Source organism: Sebastes fasciatus, chromosome 14 (genome assembly GCF_043250625.1).
Source record: "Sebastes fasciatus isolate fSebFas1 chromosome 14, fSebFas1.pri, whole genome shotgun sequence".
Lineage (NCBI taxonomy): Eukaryota > Metazoa > Chordata > Actinopteri > Perciformes > Sebastidae > Sebastes > Sebastes fasciatus.
The window spans coordinates 33,005,110-33,024,485 of NC_133808.1; the positions used below are offsets into that span (position 1 = coordinate 33,005,110).

A 19,376-nucleotide genomic window follows, 5' to 3' on the forward strand; every position below is an offset into this window, starting at 1 on the left:
ATAGTGAAAATAAACTATTGCTTATTTTTCTGGGGACCCCCTGGAACTCCCTCAAGGACCACTGGGGGTCCCTGGTTGAGAACCACTCCTGTAAACACTGTGTCACCCTGCTGTAACCTTTATTGGACTGCTCTATCGTGACGGTTCTTGAGAGTCATTTATTCGTACCAGAGACGGTGAGCTTGGCACTGGATGTCTTTTCGCCGGCGTGGAACGTGTACTGGCCCTCCTCGTCCTTCATGGCGTCGATGACCGTCAGAGAGTGAGCCGTGCCCTTGGACTCCAGCTTGTATTTGGGTCCAGGTTTGAGCTGCTGGTTCCTGAACGTCCAGACCGGGGCGATGCCGGGGTGAGAAACTTCGACGTTAAAGGTGACGTTCTGGGACTCTGAGCACACTTTGTCCTCCATGTGCTTCACGATGTGGACCTCTGTGAGAACAACAACCTGGTTAGAACACGGAACTGGAACCAGGACCTGAGAAGAGGATGATGGGAAAATAAAATCTTACGTTCGACAGTCAGGCTGCAGCTGGTGTCGACCTTGCCGACCACCAGTTTGTAGCGTCCTTCATCAGAAGCGTAGGTCCGGGTGAACACCAGGCGCTGCTTGGCGCCCTTCGCAACCATCTGTATTCGGTCGCTGGGCATCAGCAGTTTGTCGTTGTGGTACCATTTGACGGAGATGACGTCCTGAGCGGAGATCTTGGCCTCTAGAACGGCCTTGGTGCCCTCAATGGAGGACACGTCCTTCAGCGGCACCACAATGTCAATAGCTGGAAGGAAAGACAACAGAGATGGACGAGTTCAGTGTGTTCTAGTGGTTGTTGGCGTCGGGCATCACTCAGATCTGATACTGATTCGGACTCTTACTCTGAACGCTGAGTTTGCCCGAGGTGGAGATGTCTTGGGCGGGAACCACGAAGGAGTAGGAAGCGGCGTCCTCTCTGCTGACGTTCTCCACCAGCAGCTTGTGAACCTGCTTGTCAATCACGATGTGGACGCGGTCCGAGGCGGAGATGGCCTGGCCGCTCTTCATCCAGGTTCCCTCGACGTTCTCCTGGGAGAACCTGACCTCCAGCTGAGCGATGTCGCCCTCGCACACTGTCAGGTCGGTCAGCGGCTGCATCAGGGTCACCGGGCGCACTGAAGGTAGAGAAACACCGTAATTATGACATCGCACTACAGCCACCGATGACTGAATCACAACATCCATCCATCATCTTCCTTATCCGGCAAGGCCTATGGAAAGGAGGCTGGGTCACCAATGCGTCATATCTTTGGGGTACAACACATGCGCAGTAAAATCTGGCCTGCACTCACCGAAATTGAGCCAATCGCAACGCAGGACTGCAGCTTCAGTTACACTGCGCATGTGTTAAACCCCGTACTTCTAGACCGATGTCCGCCTGTGACACCAGCCTCCTTTCATTTAATGTTCTCTTTATTGAGAACAACAAATCATTTACAAGTCCCAGAAGGCACTAAGATAAGAACCCCTCAATCAGAAGGAGTATTAATAAATTGGCGAGGAGATTCCTGTTGAGAATACGACTAAAAGAAAACGTAGCTCCACATCCTTCCCTACTCTGTAAAGTTGCTTACGTTTCATCTTCAGCGAGGCGCTGGTCCTCAGATCTCCACATACGAAGGTGTATTTGCCCTGGTCTCCTTTCCTGACATCTTTGACGGACAGGGTTTGTCTTCCTCGGCGGGACGACATGGTGTATTTACTGCTGGGAGAGAGCTCCTTGTCTCCGAAGAACCAGCTGCCCTCGGCGTCCTCACGGGACAGTTCGACCTCAAACTCTCCGGAGTAGGTCTCCGGCACCTCAATGTTCTCCATGGGTTTAATGAGCTCCAGGGCAGCACCTGGGTACAGAACCACATCAAGAACCGTTATTCACCAAATCCCCCCCCAGATAAAACCAAAGGTGGACAGATTCTGGGTGTAAAGATTACCTTCTACGTGGAGCCTGGCACTCGTCCTGACGTTCTCATCGTCTACAACCACACAGGAGTATTCGGCGTCATCCCTCATTCCGATCACCAGCACAGACAGGAAGTGGACCTTTCTGTCTGAGTGCATCCTGTATTTGTCTCCGGAGAAGATCTCCATGTTGTTCTTCAGCCATTTGACTTTGATGAAGGGTTCGTTGGTTTCACACTCAAACGTCATTATGGTGTCCTTCTCGTTGGCGCTGACGTCCTCCAGGGGTTGGCTGAAGTTGATTGCTGTCTTGGCTGCAAAAAGAGAAAATATGAAGTGAGACTTTGACGTGAACAAGGACACGATGATGGAAAGATCTGGTGTAAAAATGGCTTTACCTTGCACCAGCAGGAAGGCATGGCTTGAGGCCTCCCCTGCGACGTTCATGGCTTTCACCATGATGCTAGCGGAGTCCTCTGCTGTGACGTCTCTGATCACCAGTTCACACACGTGATCCTCAGGCCAGTACCAGTAGACGCGGTCCGACTTTTCCACCAGAATGCCGTTCTTGAACCACTGGCACTCGGGTTCTGGTCTGCCGACGACTCTGACTCGGAAGCGGACCTCATCCAGCGGTGCGACGGTCTTGCTCGTGATGCGTTCCAGGATCTTGGGTGCTTCCATGCTGGGGGAGAGCTGGATCCTGTCTGGTTTGATTGTGGGGATGGTGATCTGGCCCTGTTCCTCCAACCTCCTCCTCTCAGCTTCTTCTTTCTCTTTCAAGTGATGAAGCAGTTCCTCCTTCGTCTTCTTCAGTAGATCCTCGTAGGAGTCGTCCCTCCTGCGAGACTTGAGCTCCACGGCAGAGATGGACTCGTAGAAACCTTCCTCCGTCCTACGTTTGAACTTGCCCTTCAGTTCGTCCGACTCCTCTGAGGTCTTCTCGTGAATGTTTCTTTGCGTCTTACGCAGCCTAACAACCTCCCTGTCCTGCGAGGTCTCACCAGGTCGGTCCACCTTCACCACGTCGAATCCGATTCTGCCGGCGTCGTGTGCCTCTGCAGCCTTCTGTTCTGGAGCGCGACGCAGCACGGTCCTAAAGTCCTCTTTCTGTTGGATCTCGAGCTTCACAGTGTGCTCGGTCGTGCCGAGAGGATTGTCTGCGACCACCCTGACTTCTCCTGAATCGTAGGACTTGATGTCCACAATCTCCAGGTAGTAAATGCCGTCATACCGAAGTCTGTATCTCTTGCTTTTGCGGATGAGTTGTCCGTTGAGGTACCAGTTGACCTTGGGTAGTGGATAACCAGTGACTCTGCAGCGGAATCGTGCAATGTCGCCTTCCAGCACTCTGGCTGGTTCAGGAAGAAGGACGATGTCGGGTTTGGTCTTCTCATATTCGTCGTCAGCGCTGACTCCTGCAGGTCCTCCCTCGTGAGCCATGCGCTCCATCTCGTCCATCCGGTGCACGCCCTTCCTGCCTTCAGGAAGCTGCGATTCCTCAACAAGACCCTTCTCGTCCTTGACGATGAGGGTGGCCGAGGTCTGGTCGACGCCGAACTTGTTGGTAGCTCTGCAGGTGATGATGCCGCTGTCTCTAGCGTACGCAACTTCATAGTCAAGACTGCAGTAGCCAAACTCGTTGACCATGCGCAGCCTGTTAGCAGCTTCCAGGGGTTTCCCGTCGTGCAGCCACTCCACCTGCATGTTGGGGTCACCGATAGGGGTCAGTCTGCACTCGAAATGAGCTGGACCGAAGCGCTTCATTCGGACAGAGGTCAGCTTCTTCTTGAACAGCGGTTTCTGCTGCTTCTCTTTGTCGTAGAGGTCGCCCTCCTCCCACTGCTCCTGACCGTATCGCAGGTGGAGGGGCTCCAGCTCGGGAGCGGCGATCTCTTTGGCTTTGTAGGTTCCTTTGGTGATGATGAGCTTCCTCTCGGTGTGAGGAGCGGTGAAGTCCACCTCCACATTGACTCTGCAGCGAGTGGTGTCTCTGCCAGCCTTGTTGATGGCTGTAGCGGTGTACCAGGCGCTGTCTGAGCCCGCAGACGATGGGATATGGAATTTGGCTTCTCCTTTAGTTCCTTCAATCCTAAAATACATTCAGATATATTGATCAGCACAAACTACTCTGACGTTCTGCACACCTGTGTCAAAGGATTCATTATTAAAGATACATACTTGATCTGTGGGTGCTTGTGTGGGGTGATGATGTCGCTGTTTTTCAGCCAGACGATGTCAGGCAGCGGGTTTCCGATGGCTTTGACAGCCAGTTCAACCAGAGTGCCCTGCTTCACACTGATGTTCCTCAGCTTCTCAATAAACTGAGGGCGAGCCAGGCTTTCTCGAGCTGTGGACGATGAAATACAACAAGAGCTTTTAATAACGTAATACATTATTTATCTGGACCGCAGAGGACCAGCCCTACAAACAGAAAAGTCTGTCACTGAGTGATGAAGTTACACGACTGGTCGGCCGAGTGTCGGAGATCTGGGTACAAAAAGGATCGACTGCAGGAAGCGTTTGACTGGGGAAGTTTGTAAACTACTTGTTACTGGTTTATTAGGGCCCGAGCACCGACAACGTCGGGCCGCGAGGACCCTATTGAAACTGTAAGGATTATTATTATTCTTAAAATAAATTTTTGAGAGCCTTAACATGCTCAAAAAGTTGTTAAACTTGAGACACTTTTCAGACGCGTTGAAAAAATTTGTTATTTTAAGCTGCTTGCAGATTTAATTCTGGTCGATACCTTGAATGTATCGCGTACCGATAACCAGCCCTAGGTGCTGGTCCTGATCATCCCACCAGGAATATATTTATTGAAGGCTGTATCTGACTTACCGTCAACAGTCAGAGTTACAGAGACAGAAGTCCGTCCAGCTCGGTTCTGAGCGACGACGGTCCACTCTCCAGAGTCGTGAGGCATGGCTGGGACGATGATCAGGGACTGGGTACCGTCCTCTTTAACCACGATCTTGTGGGTGTAGTCGTTAACCACTTGTTGTCCTGAGGAGGAGGACACAAAGGTTTAACGAGGCAGAAGCAACAGATACGGTGTGTTTCTAGAATCAGTCGTTTCTCTCACCGTTGTGGAACCAGTACGTGTCGGGCATCGGCCTGCCGACGACCTTCAGGTCGAACCTGGCGGTTTGCCCCTCGGAGCATTTTATGGATGAAGGTTTCATGACAAACACGGGCTTGTAGAGTCTTTCCAGCTGGGCCTCGTCGGTCTCGTCCAGCCGGCGGGCCGGAGAACGTCCGGGAGAACGGCTGGAAGAACGTCCAGGAGAGCGGCTCAGAGAACGCGGAGATGAGGACCTGAGGAAGGAGCAGAGTCGTTGATACACTGGCGTCCACAGTTCTACACTTTTACAAGTATTTCTTATTCCAGTTACCTGATCCTCTGCATCGCCGGCTGTGGGGTGTATCTCTGAGGCGTCACAGCTCCGGACGGCTCAACGTAGAGCTTCCCAGAGCTGACGGCGTTTCCCTTCATGTTGGCGGTGAAGGCGGTGTACACGCCCTCGTCTTCTGGCAGAACCACGGGCACACGAAGGCTGGCTCGTCCATCCTGAAGAACCTCCATCTGGTAGCGGCCGCCGGCCCTGATACGCTGGCCGTCTTTGTACCAAACAATCTGGTAGAAGACAGAGGATCAGTTTATCCACCGATATAACTTCTCAATGAAACGTGTTTAAGCTTTCCTTTAGGGAGCTCAGACCGAGTACAAGTACTGACATCTGGGTACTCTCTGATACCGAGTACCGATACGAGTACTTCTCTGTGCCTAAAGACCCTCGTTAACAGCCAGCTGGAGGGTGTGAGCGACACACGGCAGGCTGGGGAGTCCCGCATACGAGGCGGTGCGCCACCACCGGCTCTAGGTCGGCTTGGAAAGACTCGGGGTGAAGGTGCTTCCCGGGGCCGTGGACAAAGGGCTCGCAACGCCCTCTCTCCCCACCAGGGAGGAATGGGGCCCCCTGCTCCCGGTGAGACCGTCGACCGGGGCGGACTGTCTTCAGTGCGCCACGACGGTGTCGTGCCCCCAGGGCGGGGCTCGGCCCATGTAAAAGGCGCCAGGGGTCTGCAGCAATGTCTGTAACCCACCCGACCCGTCTTGAAACACGGACCAAGGAGTCTAACGTACGCACGAGTCAGAGGGTGCAAGCAAAACCCCGTCGTGCAAATGAAAGTGAGGGCCGGCGCGCGCCGGCTGAGGTGGGATCCCGGCACCGCGGGGTCGGGCGCACCACTGCCCCGTCTCACCTGCACCGTCGGGGAGGTGGAGCGTGAGCGCGTGCGATAGGACCCGAAAGATGGTGACGAGAGGTTAACTTCACGCTGCTGTAAAGTGGTATTGGTGCCGTTTTGCGAGTACATGAGCACAGTATCAGACCCGACACTGGTATCGGTGCATTCCTACTTTCTTTAGTGAAAGTATCTTCTCTAATGTCGTATAAATTGACGTCTATTAACCTTTCCTGTTGTCCTTGGGTCTAATCTGACCCGTTCTCAAACTTCATTTCATCTAATTGACCCCAAATAACACAAATAGATCACTACTTCTGTTGAACTGTGGTGTTTTATTCAGATTTATAGCATCTGTTGTCTTTGAAGTCAATTCTGACCCGGTGGTGCTTTCAAAACAATAAAGTATAAATTATTGTAGGTTACACCTTTTTGGTCAACTTCATTCCAACTCATAACATCAAGTTTTACACTTGTTTGGGGTGATCTTATTGTTCTGTTAATAACTAAATAATGACTCAACCCAGCTTTGGTTGGTTTGTTAAAGTCTAGACTCCATCTATGTGTTGTGGTTTTGAACTCGGTACCTTTGGCAGCGGGTTTCCGGCCATCTTGCAGTGGAACGTGACGCCCATCCCGTCCATGATCCGGTAGTTTTTGACGGGCGTGTCGAAGGCCGGCTGCACCGCCTCCTCCTCGGCGACGGTGACCATCATCTCTCCGTCCTCCGTCACCAGCTCTCTGTAGGTGATCCTCATGATACGCAGCTCGATCTCCTGGATGATCCGCTCCTCAAAGGAGGAAATCAGAAACTCCTGCAGCAGAAAACACAACACCAAGTTATGAATGTTTAATGTTTAACAGTAAAGATGATGCTGAGCTCAGAGGACTGTGGAGGTAGAAGGTAGAAGGTACCGTTTCTGAGACAAAGCTCATGGGGGTGGCGGTGGAGGTCACCCTCCTCTGGTCCAGCTCGTACTGACTTACGACCACAGACGGCTCCTGAACCACCGTCATCGTCGTCACTTCGGTTTTATACGTCACGTCATGTTGCTTCATGTAGGCTTCATATTCCTCTGGAGACACACAGGCACAAACACTGTGAGTCCAACAGAGCTTCCCTCAATGGTTTCACTATTTCTTTAAATGTCTCTATTTTTACATTTATATATTTTTTTATTTATTTTTGCATTTATTTAATATTTATTTTAAAATGTTTTTTGTAAATAGAAAAGAATGCATAAATAAGTTTGGGGAAATAAATAAAAGATGAAATGCAAAGGGAAAATCATGCATAAATAAGTAAATGCATAAATACATTAAAAAAATAAATATAAAATTAATGCAAAAATAAATAAATTTAAAATGTATATTTATATTAAACAGTGAATAAAAAAAATAATTAATACAAAAGTAAATAGATATATATACATATATATTTATTTATATTTTTTATACATATATATATATTTTATTTATTTTAATATTTATTTTTAAATGCAATACATAAATACACTTAAAAAATAAATATAAAATAAATAAAAAATAAATGCAAAATTAAATAAATTTAAAATGTATATTTATATAAAAGAGTGAATAAAAAGATAGAAAGAGAGAATTTAAACAAAGATAACCCCCGGTAGGTTCAAGCTAATAAAGTGAACCATGTACTAGTAAAGACCTCCCATCCTGTGGACTGGGACTTAGTTAATGTCCAGAGAGCAGTTCAGAGAGCAGAGGAAGAGGACGGCGCTACGCTACCTTCCTCCAGCAGGCCGGCGGAGGCCGAGGCTTCTCCGTGGGAGTTCTTGGCGTAGACGGAGTATTCTCCGGCATCATCGGCGAACGTCATGGAAATCTCCAGACGGACTTCTCCCGTCTCCTTCTTGTAGGTTACTTTATATCTGATGGGACATAAAACAGTAGAGTTCACACCTCCTCCAGGTGAGTCTCACACCTCCTCCAGGTGAGTCTGCCTCCATAACAAAGAAGAGTTCAAACGGTGTACCTGTATCCAGGTGTGAGCAGTGTACCTGTATTCATAGACAGGTTTGAACAGTGTACCTGTATCCAGGTGTGAGCGGTGTACGTGTTAACAGGTGTGAGCGGTGTACGTGTTAACAGGTGTGAGCGGTGCATACCTGTATCCGGTGGTGAGTGGTGTACGTGTTAACAGGTGTGAGCGGTGTACGTGTTAACAGGTGTGAGCGGTGCATACCTGTATCCGGTGGTGAGTGGTGTACGTGTTAACAGGTGTGAGTGGTGCGTACCTGTATCCTGTGGTGAGCGGTGTACGTGTTAACAGGTGTGAGCGGTGCGTACCTGTCTCCAGGTGTGAGCGGTGCGTACCTGTATCCGGTGGTGAGCGGTGTACGTGTTAACAGGTGTGAGCGGTGCGTACCTGTATCCTGTGGTGAGCGGTGTACGTGTTAACAGGTGTGAGCGGTGCGTACCTGTCTCCAGGTGTGAGCAGTGCGTACCTGTATCTAGGTGTGAGCGTGCGTACCTGTATCCAGGAGTGAGCGGTGCGTACCTGTATACAGGTGTGAGCGGTGTACGTGTTAACAGGTGTGAGCGGTGCGTATCTGTATACAGGTGTGAGCAGTGCGTACCTGTCTCCAGGTGTGAGCGGTGCGTACCTGTATACAGGTGTGAGCAGTGCGTAGCAGTGCGTACCTGTATACAGGTGTGAACAGTGCGTACCTGTCTCCAGGTGTGAGCAGTGCGTACCTGTATCCGGTGGTGAGTGGGACGCCGCTCTTCTTCCAGATGATGTGAGGTTTGGGGTTTCCTCCGACCTGACACTGGAAGACGACTCCTCCTCCCTCCACCAGCTTCTGGACCGTCGGCTTATGGATGAAGAACGGAGCGGCGGCCTCGCCGGTTACCACCTCCGCCACCTCCGTCACCTCCGTCACCTTCGTCACCGCCACCACCTGTTCCCTCGTCTCCATGGCAACGCTGAAGGAAGAAAGGAAGCCAACAGCTCCGTCAGACGCCGTAGAAGATGAACATCAGAACCAACAACATGACGGTGTTTTAAAGACTCACGTTCTCTGTTGAGAGACTCCGACCTCGGTGACGGTGGTCGTTTCCTCTCTGGTCTCCACCTCCTCCGACACTGAAACACACAAACAGCATCATCACATCCTCCATCTCATTACTGATGTTTCATCACATCCTCCGAAAATATGATGAAAAGTATTTTCACTAAAACTAAAGAAAAATAACTTTTGAAAACAAAATGTAACAATTTTTGGACTAAATTTAAAAAGAAATGAAAAAGCAAATAAATGTCATTTAATGTAGAAAAAATAATCTGAAAAATAAATGTAGCCAATAATTAATTGATTAAAATGTGTCATAAATTTATATTTCTGTTTTAATTTGCTTCTTTATTTATTTAACTTTGTATTAATTTCCTAAATTATTTACGCTTCTGTTTATTTTCCCTTTTATTAATTTATTTATTTTGCATTTATTTTTAAACGTATTTATTTATGTAAAAAGAAAAGAATACATAAATAAGTGTGGGGAATTAAATAAGAGGTGAAATGCAAAGGGAAAACTGTGCATAAATAAATAAATGCATACATTTAAAATTAAATATAAAATAAATAAAAAAATAAACAAATGCAAAAATAAACAAATTTAAAATGTATATAGTAATTAATAGTAAATATATAAGGGAATTGATACAAAGATAAATAAATAAATAAATAAAGAAGCAAATTAAAACAGAAACGTCAATTTATGTCACATTTTATCAATTAATTAATGGCTACATTTATTTTTAATATAATTTTTTGCTACATTTAATGACATCTTTATTTATTTATTGAGTCATTTATTTATTTATTTTGCAGTCATCAGAACGTCTTTAACCATCTAAATCTTCCTCTAGAATATTACTGCATTAATGTCAACAGAGTTTTACTGAATGTTTATATCAGAGTTAGAATATTATAATAACTATATAATATAACCAGACATAGAAATCTAAATATGCACAATATAAATAAAACTAAAATGAAATAAACTAAAAGCTTTTTGTTGACTAAGCTGAACGACCCTCTACAGTCTGACGTCTTTAATCGTTGTGTGAACTCAGAGAGTAAAACGTTGGATCAGATGTCATCGTATAAATTTGAAACTGTTTCCATGGTTACCTTTGACCAGCAGGTAGCAGGAGGTGCTGACGGTTCCCGCCTCGCTGGTGGCGGTGCAGGTGAAGCGCCCGCTGTCTTCGGCGAAGGCCTCGCGGATCACCAGGCGGGCGAAGCCGCTCGTGTAGCTGATCTGGAAGTCGATGGAGCTCTCGATCTTGTAGTCCTCTCTGAACCACAGGACGGCGGGGGAGGGGTGACCACTGATCTGACACTGCAAGGTCACCGACTCGCCCTCCGTCACCGTCACGTTCATCAGGCCCTGAACGGAGACAGAGACATGGAGACGACTTCAGACACTGTCATACACCTTCAGACACCGTCAGACACCTTCATACACCTTCAGACACCTTCAGACACCGTCAGACACCTTCAGACACCTTCAGACACCGTCAGACACCTTCATACACCTTCATACACCTTCAGACACCTTCAGACACCGTCAGACACCTTCATACACCTTCAGACACCTTCAGACACCTTCAGACACCTTCATACACCTTCAGACACCTTCATACACCGTCAGACACCTTCAGACACCTTCATACACCTTCAGACACCGTCAGACACCTTCAGACACCTTCATACACCTTCAGACACCGTCAGACACCTTCATACACCGTCAGACACCTTCATACACCTTCAGACACCTTCATACACCTTCAGACACCTTCATACACCGTCAGACACCTTCAGACACCTTCAGACACCTTCAGACACCGTCAGACACCTTCAGACACCTTCAGACACCTTCAGACACCTTCAGACACCGTCAGACACCTTCAGACACCTTCAGACACCTTCATACACCTTCAGACACCTTCAGACACCGTCAGACACCTTCATACACCTTCAGACACCTTCAGACACCGTCAGACACCTTCATACACCTTCAGACACCTTCATACACCTTCAGACACCTTCATACACCGTCAGACACCTTCAGACACCTTCATACACCTTCAGACACCGTCAGACACCTTCAGACACCTTCATACACCTTCAGACACCGTCAGACACCTTCATACACCGTCAGACACCTTCATACACCTTCAGACACCTTCATACACCTTCAGACACCTTCATACACCGTCAGACACCTTCAGACACCTTCATACACCTTCAGACACCGTCAGACACCTTCATACACCGTCAGACACCTTCATACACCGTCAGACACCTTCAGACACCTTCATACACCTTCAGACACCGTCAGACACCTTCAGACACCTTCATACACCGTCAGACACCTTCAGACACCTTCAGACACCGTCAGACACCTTCAGACACCTTCATACACCTTCAGACACCGTCAGACACCTTCAGACACCTTCATACACCTTCATACTGGGGAACGGTCGACTTCAGATGGTCACTGAACTATAAAACAATCTAATCCTTTATGAGACAACTATCATCTTTTAAAAAATAGATTTTCCTTTACTTCTATTGTCGCAGATGCCGCCAAGAAAACGTGTGATGGACTATCGTAGCTCTGGGTGACCACAGACACATACAAAATGTATTTGTCCTCCATTTCTGATTCAACAACGTCAGGACGTCAGTGAGGACAGGAGGACGATGTCAGCGCTGAGAGGCTTTCACCACACAGAGACACCAGGATTTATCGCTTCAGTTGAAATATTTAAACTCCCGCGAATACACAAATGACGGGAGTTTCGCATTTTCCGTTGACTTTGTACGTAATCACGCCGCATGAAAAATCTGCTCCGCTCTTGGTCTGAAGCGCCATTTTTAGCTGCACATCTGGCGCAGCGTATCCTTACATACAACGGATCATATGAAAGCTTACCAAAAGTTACTTTTTGTGCGTTTTCCGTTCCGTATGTTTGTTAACTAACGCCACGTATGTAAACTACGTAAGTCAAAGTTGACTTTTGGTTTCATACGGGACACAAACAGCGGTCTCCTGGTGGAAGTCCTGTGTTTGTTGGACCATCCATCCATCCATCCATCCGACCTCCTCCCTACACAGATCAGTCTCTTCATACTACGTCACCTGAAAACAGGAAGTACTCACGGCTATGAGAGTCGGAGGAACAACCGGCTCCTGAGCTCTGGAGGGAACAGCAGCCGCCTCCTGAGGAGAAAGAAACAACAACATCAAGAGTCAAAGACAGGAAGCAGCGCGGCGGCGCTGGTCGGCGCCGGTCAGCGGTTGCGTTCTGTGAGGATGGGGGGGGGGAAGCTGGTTAGAACAGAGAGAAACCCTGCAGAGAGGACAGACGGATGACGACAGGAAGGAAAAGAAGATTCTTCATGAAGAGGCGGTGGATTGAGGGCAGCGTGTGATTGGCTGCGGCGTTATGGTGAAGAGGGGAACGCAGGTGAGAGTCCACACGGGGTTAAATTAGGGGAAGTGAATGGAGGACGGCGAGGGGGGGGGTCGGACCCACCTGAGGCTCCCACTCCTCAAACTCTTCCTCGCTCACAGCGTGAGCTCTGTATCTGACGTCTCTGAACGGCGGGGGGAGGGGCTCCGGCGTCACGCTCCGCCGCTCCACCGCCACCGCTCGGCGAGACGGGCTGGGAGACTTGACGGGCTTGATGATCTTTCTGGCGGCGGCGGAGGAGGAGGACAACTCTTTGTGCAGAGTGGCGATGGCAGAGCCGGCGATGGACACCTGACCAGAGAACAGCTGAGGGTCAGAGAGCGGCGAGGAGAGGACAAGTCACACGGGTCCTCCTGATGTCTCTGGTTCTAGTAGCTGGATGTGATGTGTGGTCAACTAACAGCTGCAGACGCTCGCTTATTATTTAATACATACTCAATATCTTATTTATTCACTTTTATATTACCGTTTAGAAACTCAACTCCAGCTGACTCTTCGTCTAGTTTCCTTTAATTACATTATAAATGAAGGAACATTACTCCATGCTGCTATTCAATAGTTTCTGTATTATTTCGTTGGCTCAAATATTAATATACTAAGAAGAAAAAGAAAAATTAAATTAGCCTAAAATATATCCTCTTTAAATTGTAGAATATAAAGCCCTTCTGTCTTTACTTTAATTATTAGGGCTGTCAAAGTTAACGCCATAACAATAATGATAATAATCTTAACAAATTTACGAAAATAAAAAAATAGTGGCTAAAACTGTACATTGGTGACAGAGTCTGGATAAATGAATGATTGTTTTAATCAGAATCGTGAGAGACTGTAATTTTAAGAGAAAATGATGCACTTTTCATCATAAATTACGCACTCAACAAAGTCTTAACAAGATCTAACGGGTCAAAGTTTGGTTGTCAGTAAGTTTTCCTGTTAAAATGAAACCAAACTAACTCAGATCTCTGATCAACGTTAATCTGTCAGCCGGTGTTTTGATGTGTTTTAGTCTAAAAGAAGCAACAACTCAGTGAGACTGTGAGTGTTTCTCTACGCAGACGATCAGCTGCGTTACACATGAAACAACAGATACAAGAGGAGGATTTAAACGTGGTGTGATGATACTGTAGTAGGATGGTGATACTGTGGTTTGGTAGAGGAGACGTGGGATGGTGATATACGGTAGTAGGATGGTGATATACGGTAGTAGGATGGTGATATACGGTAGTAGGATGGTGATATACGGTAGTAGGATGGTGGTATAGGATGGTGATATACGGTAGTAGGATGGAGGAAGTCAGAGTGAGTCACAGCACATCAGAACCGGAGGAGAGTGTTCGTTAAGATGTGAGAGTTAAAGATGAGATGGAGGTTCTGGATGAGGACGGCGGCGGCGTCCCGCTGCTCCTCTCTTACCTCGTGACCCGGTTCATGTTTAGGGACGGACACTTTAGAGACGGTGAAATGTGGGACTGGAGACGGAGACGGGCCGGTGCCGGAGGGTTCTGTTGTTGTCTGAATCTGGAGTGACCAACAGAGTTCATTAAATATCTGAGAGTCTTCCTGCTGTCAGAGATCAGATCTGATGTGAGACTCGTCCGACCTGTGAGGAGACTTGGAGCTGCTCTGAGGTCACGGCGGCGGCAGCAGCGGCTGCGGCAGCGGCTGTGGCTTCGGCAGCGGCTGTGGCTTTGGCTTTGGCAGCGGCTGTGGCGGCTGCAGCAGCTGCGGCAGCAGCCGGCGGCTCAACAGGAAGTGTTTTGGTTACAACGACGCGTTTCTCTTCCGTTGCTGCCGCCTGCTGCCGTATCTCCATCTCTACGGCTTCCTCCTCTTCGGCGCCGCTGCCCTCCCCGTGCACGGGCTGGCGGACGCGAGCCAGGTCGACAGCGGCCACCACCGTGGCCACCGCCTCGGCTTTCACCCCGCCCTCCGCCTGAACACATAAAACCAGCACATAGAGCTCAGCAGCTCCACGGCAGGAAGTCAGGAGACAGAGACTCCCCCAGAAATACTCCCAGATTATACCACAGAAGAAGAAGAAACGTCATCATCATCATCATCATCACTGAATCACGGAGGACATGCAGCGTGCAGCATCAAGAGAGAAACATGCAGCACAGAGAAGACCGACTTCATCATGAGGTTTCATTAAAAACAGCAGATAAGAGGAGGAAGAGGAAGAAGAGGAGGAGGAAGAAATATTCAGTGCCAGCAGGTCAAAAACATTGAAAGAGTTAAAAGAGAAGAAATCCACCTTCTAACAACTCCAACATTTACAGTAAGAGTCTGTGAACCTTCAGCAGGAAGTTTATGAGAAACATATGTAATATTCTCTGAGATTATAGCGGTACATTTACGAGAAAAAAACTCGTAAAAGTTGTGTTTTTTTGGGTCGAGGAACCGCATCGCTTCACTTCACAACTGCAACATATTATAATAATATTAGAATTTATTTATGTTCATAAAAGAACACAGAAAGATGATGAAATAAAACACATATCTGTCTTTCAGGACCTCGAACATGACTTTAGGAGCAACGACATCCAGACGGCGGCTAATGTTCCCACAGTTTAGCCCTCGCTGGCTCACGTAACCGCCGGGTTTACCGGCGGCGTCTGATGTGATGACATTCATCCAACTTTAGTGTTTTCTCATGAATGTGTGACTTTAATCTGGTAAACTCAGAGTTATAAGCAGCAGGGAAATAATACTAAAGTCAAAAAGTCATAACTCTCCGTCTGCCGGGGTTTTAACACGGACCTCTGAGTTTCTCCGTTATCGATGTGATGGTTGGAGCTGAACCTGAAGAGAGGACGCTTATAGAACAGGACAGCTTATTATGGGCTGTTAGAGACGGAGAGGTCCATCCTCTGGGACAGATAGAGTGGAGTAACCAGAGAGTGAAGAAGAAGAAGAGAGGGGTGGAGGTGGAGGTGATGGAGCAGACGGTGGCGGTCTACCTGCTCTCCGGACGCCGACGCCTCAGACGGCCCCCGGCCACGAGCCTGATCCACGGCCGCCATCAAGGTGGCCACCGCCACGCTCCTATGGTCCTGGGAGACATGCTCGTCCTGACGCGGTCACAGCAACACTTGTTCATGCCCTGATCCTCCATAACCTCCATTAACCTACGTATACGTTACTGTACATACACTTACTGTACGTATACTTAATGTATACTCTAATGTACGTATACTTGTTCAGAATAACCACCATCCCTGAGGTTTTAATAGTCACAGCAACACATGTTCATGCTCGGATTCTCTTCACAACCTCCACTAATGTACGTCTACTTAATGTATACGTTACTGTTCAGAATAACCACCATCCCTGAGGCTTCTACTGAAGGTGTTAATCTGTGTCTACATGCAGCAGCTCCACCCTACAGAGACCCTCCTCCTCCTCGTCCTCCTCACCTCTCTGGTGGTGCTGACCTGCTGCTCCCAGCTCTTCTCCATATGAAGCTGGGTGGCGCTGCTCACGCTGCTCACGCTGGTCATGCTGCTCATGCCGGTCACGCTGGTCACGCCGGTCATGCTGGTGTAGCTGGCTTCAGCCGCGTAGTCTCCCTGCTTCCAGGGGGGCAGGACCTCGGCTGATGCTGAGAGCTGCAACAGGAAGGACACACATCTGGTCAGAGGGACGGAGGCTGCTGGACGTCTCCATGTCCCGGACCTGGACCTGGACTCTTATTCTCACCTGTTTCCTGGTCATGATGGGAGACTTGACGGGTCTGATGGGGGACACGGACAGTCTCTCTGACAGTCTGGAGGGGGAGACGGGTCTGCAGAGGACACAGGATGCACGTTAAAACACAGTAAGACCACGAGGACTACGAGGCATGTTCCTATCAGGTCCTCACGGGTCACCGTGTCGTGGTCGTACCTGACTGGCGCCGGCGTCGGCCCCTTCACGTGTCTGACGGGTGACGGGGACTGATGCCGTCCTCCCGCCACTTTGGAGACGAAGGACGGCGGGGACCTGGAGGTGGGCTTCGGGGGAACCCTCGGGGGGGTTTTGTGAGCTATGTGCTGAGTCATCATTCCTCCTTCTACGTGCATCTCCATGGTGCTGGCCTGGAAGCTGGCCTCCGTCTTCTGGAGGGAAACATCCCAGAATACTCAGGATTAGAGGGAAGAACTTCATCTTCAACGAGGGCTCACGGTTAACACCATATTGATCCTGATCACCATGAAATGAACATGATCAACTAGAAAACACCGCTGCAGATCAAAACAATAACAGCCACCAGATGGTGATCCAGTTTGTCGCCCTTTACCATCAAGCGGTCGCCCCTTACCATCAAGCGGTCGCCCTTTACCATCAAGCGGTCGCCCCTTACCATCAAGCGGTCGCCCTTTACCATCAAGCGGTCGCCCCTTACCATCAAGCGGTCGCCCTTTACCATCAAGCGGTCGCCCCTTACCATCAAGCGGTCGCCCTTTACCATCAAGCGGTCGCCCCTTACCATCAAGCGGTCGCCCCTTACCATCAAGCGGTCGCCCCTTACCATCAAGCGGTCGCCCTTTACCATCAAGCGGTCGCCCCTTACCATCAAGCGGTCGCCCTTTACCATCAAGCGGTCGCCCTTTACCATCAAGCGGTCGCCCCTTACCATCAAGCGGTCGCCCTCTACCATCAAACGGTCGCCCCTTACCATCAAGCGGTCGCCCTCTACCATCAAACGGTCGCCCTTTACCATCAAGCGGTCGCCCCTTACCATCAAGCGGTCGCCCTTTACCATCAAGCGGTCGCCCCTTACCATCAAGCGGTCGCCCTCTACCATCAAACGGTCGCCCTTTACCATCAAGCGGTCGGCCCTTACCATCAAGCGGTCGCCTCTTACCATCAAGCGGTCGCCCCTTATCATCAAGCGGTTGCCCCTTACCATCAAGCGGTCGCCCCTTACCATCAAGCGGTCGGCCCTTACCATCAAGCGGTCGGCCCTTACCATCAAGCGGTCGCCCCTTACCATCAAGCGGTCGGCCCTTACCATCAAGCGGTCGCCCCTTACCCACGCAACGCAGCACAATCATGGTTTTATCTTGATTATCTAGTTTTCATCGTCGGAAGCAAAATGGTAATTAAAAATAAAATCTGATTAACTGTCCAGTGCTGTTTTCATTCTTCAGATTGAACCAGATAACTCAGTAGAACTCAATAGAACTCAGTAGAACTCAGGAGAACTCAGGAGAACTAACCTTCTGTACTCTGGTCTGGGACGTGGACATCTGAGACGCAGACATCTGGGACGCGCCCATCTGGGACGCGGACATCTGGGACGCAGACATCTGGGACACGCCCATCTGGGACACGCCCATCTGGGACGCGGACATCTGGGACGCGGAAATCTGGGACACGCCCATCTGGGACGCGGACATCTGGGAAACGCCCATCTGGGACGCGCCCATCTGGGACGCGGACATCTGGGACGCGGAAATCTGGGACACGCCCATCTGGGACGCGGACATCTGGGACACGCCCATCTGGGACGCGGACATCAGGGACGTGCCCATCTGGGTTGCGGTCATCTGGGATGTGGTCATCTGGGACACGCCCCTCTGGGACATGCCCATCTGGGAAACGCCCATCTGGGAAACGCCCATCTGGGACGCGCCCATCTGGGACGCGCCCATCTGGGACGCGCCCATCTGGGATGCGCCCATCTGGGACACACCCATCTGGGATGTGGACACAATAGTCTTTGTCTTCTTCGTTGGTACGGCCTCCTCACCTGCAGCACAAACACACCTGATGGTTCAGGTTGATCTACAGAAGACACTAAACAACTACAGCAACATCACTCACAGGTTTAATCAACCCTTCCTAAGTCCCGCCCCTTTTCGCTTGGTGCTCAATAAGAGTTGAGCAAGCGTGGAACCCGGCAGGTCAACGTTGGGTTATACGTGCACTACTGTCACGCTATGTCTGTTCACAGGTAACATCAATAAGGAAGTCACATGACTTTATATACAGTCACCGTTACTACAAGGAACTAAGTATGTTGAAGTGTGCTGAAGTGTGCTGAAGTGTTTTGAAGTGTGTTGAAGTGTGTTAAGTATGAAGTATTTTGAAGTCTGTTGAAGTATTTTGAAGTGTGTTGAAGTGTGTAGTAGTGTGTTGAAGTATGTTGCAGTATGTTGAAGTATTTTGAAGTGTGTTGAAGTATGTTGAAGTGTGTAGTAGTATGTTGAAGTATGTTGAAGTGTGTTGCAGTATGTTGAAGTGTGTTTAAGTGTGTTGAAGTATGTTGCAGTATGTTGAAGTGTGTTAAGTATGTTGAAGTGTGTTGAAGTGTGCTGAACTGTGTTGAAGTGTGCTGAAGTGTGTTGAAGTGTGTTGCAGTATGTCGAAGTGTGTTAAGTATGTTGAAGTATGTTGAAGTGTGTTAAGTGTGCTGAAGTATGTTGAAGTGTGTTGAAGTATGTTGAAGTGTGTTAAGTATGTTGAAGTGTGTTGAAGTGTGTTGAAGTATGTTGAAGTATGTTGAAGTGTGTTGTGTGTTGAAGTATGTTGAAGTATTTTGAAGTGTGTTGAAGTATTTTGAAGTGTGTTGAAGTGTGTAGTAGTATGTTGAAGTGTGTTGCAGTATGTTGAAGTGTGTTGCAGTATTTTGAAGTGTGTTGAAGTATGTTGAAGTGTGTTGCAGTGTGTTGAAGTGTGTTTAAGTGTGTTGCA

The 19,376-nt window shown here is 48.9% G+C and overlaps 1 protein-coding gene across 4 annotated transcripts in view; it reads right to left on the bottom strand.

Annotated features, from left to right (window-relative positions):
• The window catches only part of ttn.2 (titin, tandem duplicate 2), a 235,068-nt gene that overhangs the window by 202,777 nt on the left and 12,915 nt on the right, over nt 1-19,376 (bottom strand). For all 4 annotated transcript variants that reach the window (XM_074657997.1, XM_074658000.1, XM_074657999.1 and 1 more), the window contains exons 5-29: nt 17,900-18,432; nt 16,584-16,795; nt 16,398-16,482; nt 16,115-16,306; nt 15,659-15,769; nt 14,299-14,631; nt 14,112-14,216; nt 12,762-12,989; nt 12,386-12,445; nt 10,348-10,606; nt 9,230-9,299; nt 8,909-9,139; nt 7,940-8,082; nt 7,094-7,254; nt 6,766-6,993; nt 5,326-5,567; nt 5,016-5,248; nt 4,772-4,936; nt 4,109-4,277; nt 2,326-4,019; nt 1,960-2,241; nt 1,603-1,869; nt 871-1,143; nt 510-773; nt 169-429 (exon numbers count right to left, since the gene is read on the bottom strand). In XM_074657997.1, coding sequence (XP_074514098.1) covers nt 169-429; nt 510-773; nt 871-1,143; nt 1,603-1,869; nt 1,960-2,241; nt 2,326-4,019; nt 4,109-4,277; nt 4,772-4,936; nt 5,016-5,248; nt 5,326-5,567; nt 6,766-6,993; nt 7,094-7,254; nt 7,940-8,082; nt 8,909-9,139; nt 9,230-9,299; nt 10,348-10,606; nt 12,386-12,445; nt 12,762-12,989; nt 14,112-14,216; nt 14,299-14,631; nt 15,659-15,769; nt 16,115-16,306; nt 16,398-16,482; nt 16,584-16,795; nt 17,900-18,432 — 6,801 coding nt within the window. The remainder of the gene's footprint in view (nt 1-168; nt 430-509; nt 774-870; nt 1,144-1,602; nt 1,870-1,959; nt 2,242-2,325; nt 4,020-4,108; nt 4,278-4,771; nt 4,937-5,015; nt 5,249-5,325; nt 5,568-6,765; nt 6,994-7,093; nt 7,255-7,939; nt 8,083-8,908; nt 9,140-9,229; nt 9,300-10,347; nt 10,607-12,385; nt 12,446-12,761; nt 12,990-14,111; nt 14,217-14,298; nt 14,632-15,658; nt 15,770-16,114; nt 16,307-16,397; nt 16,483-16,583; nt 16,796-17,899; nt 18,433-19,376) is intronic.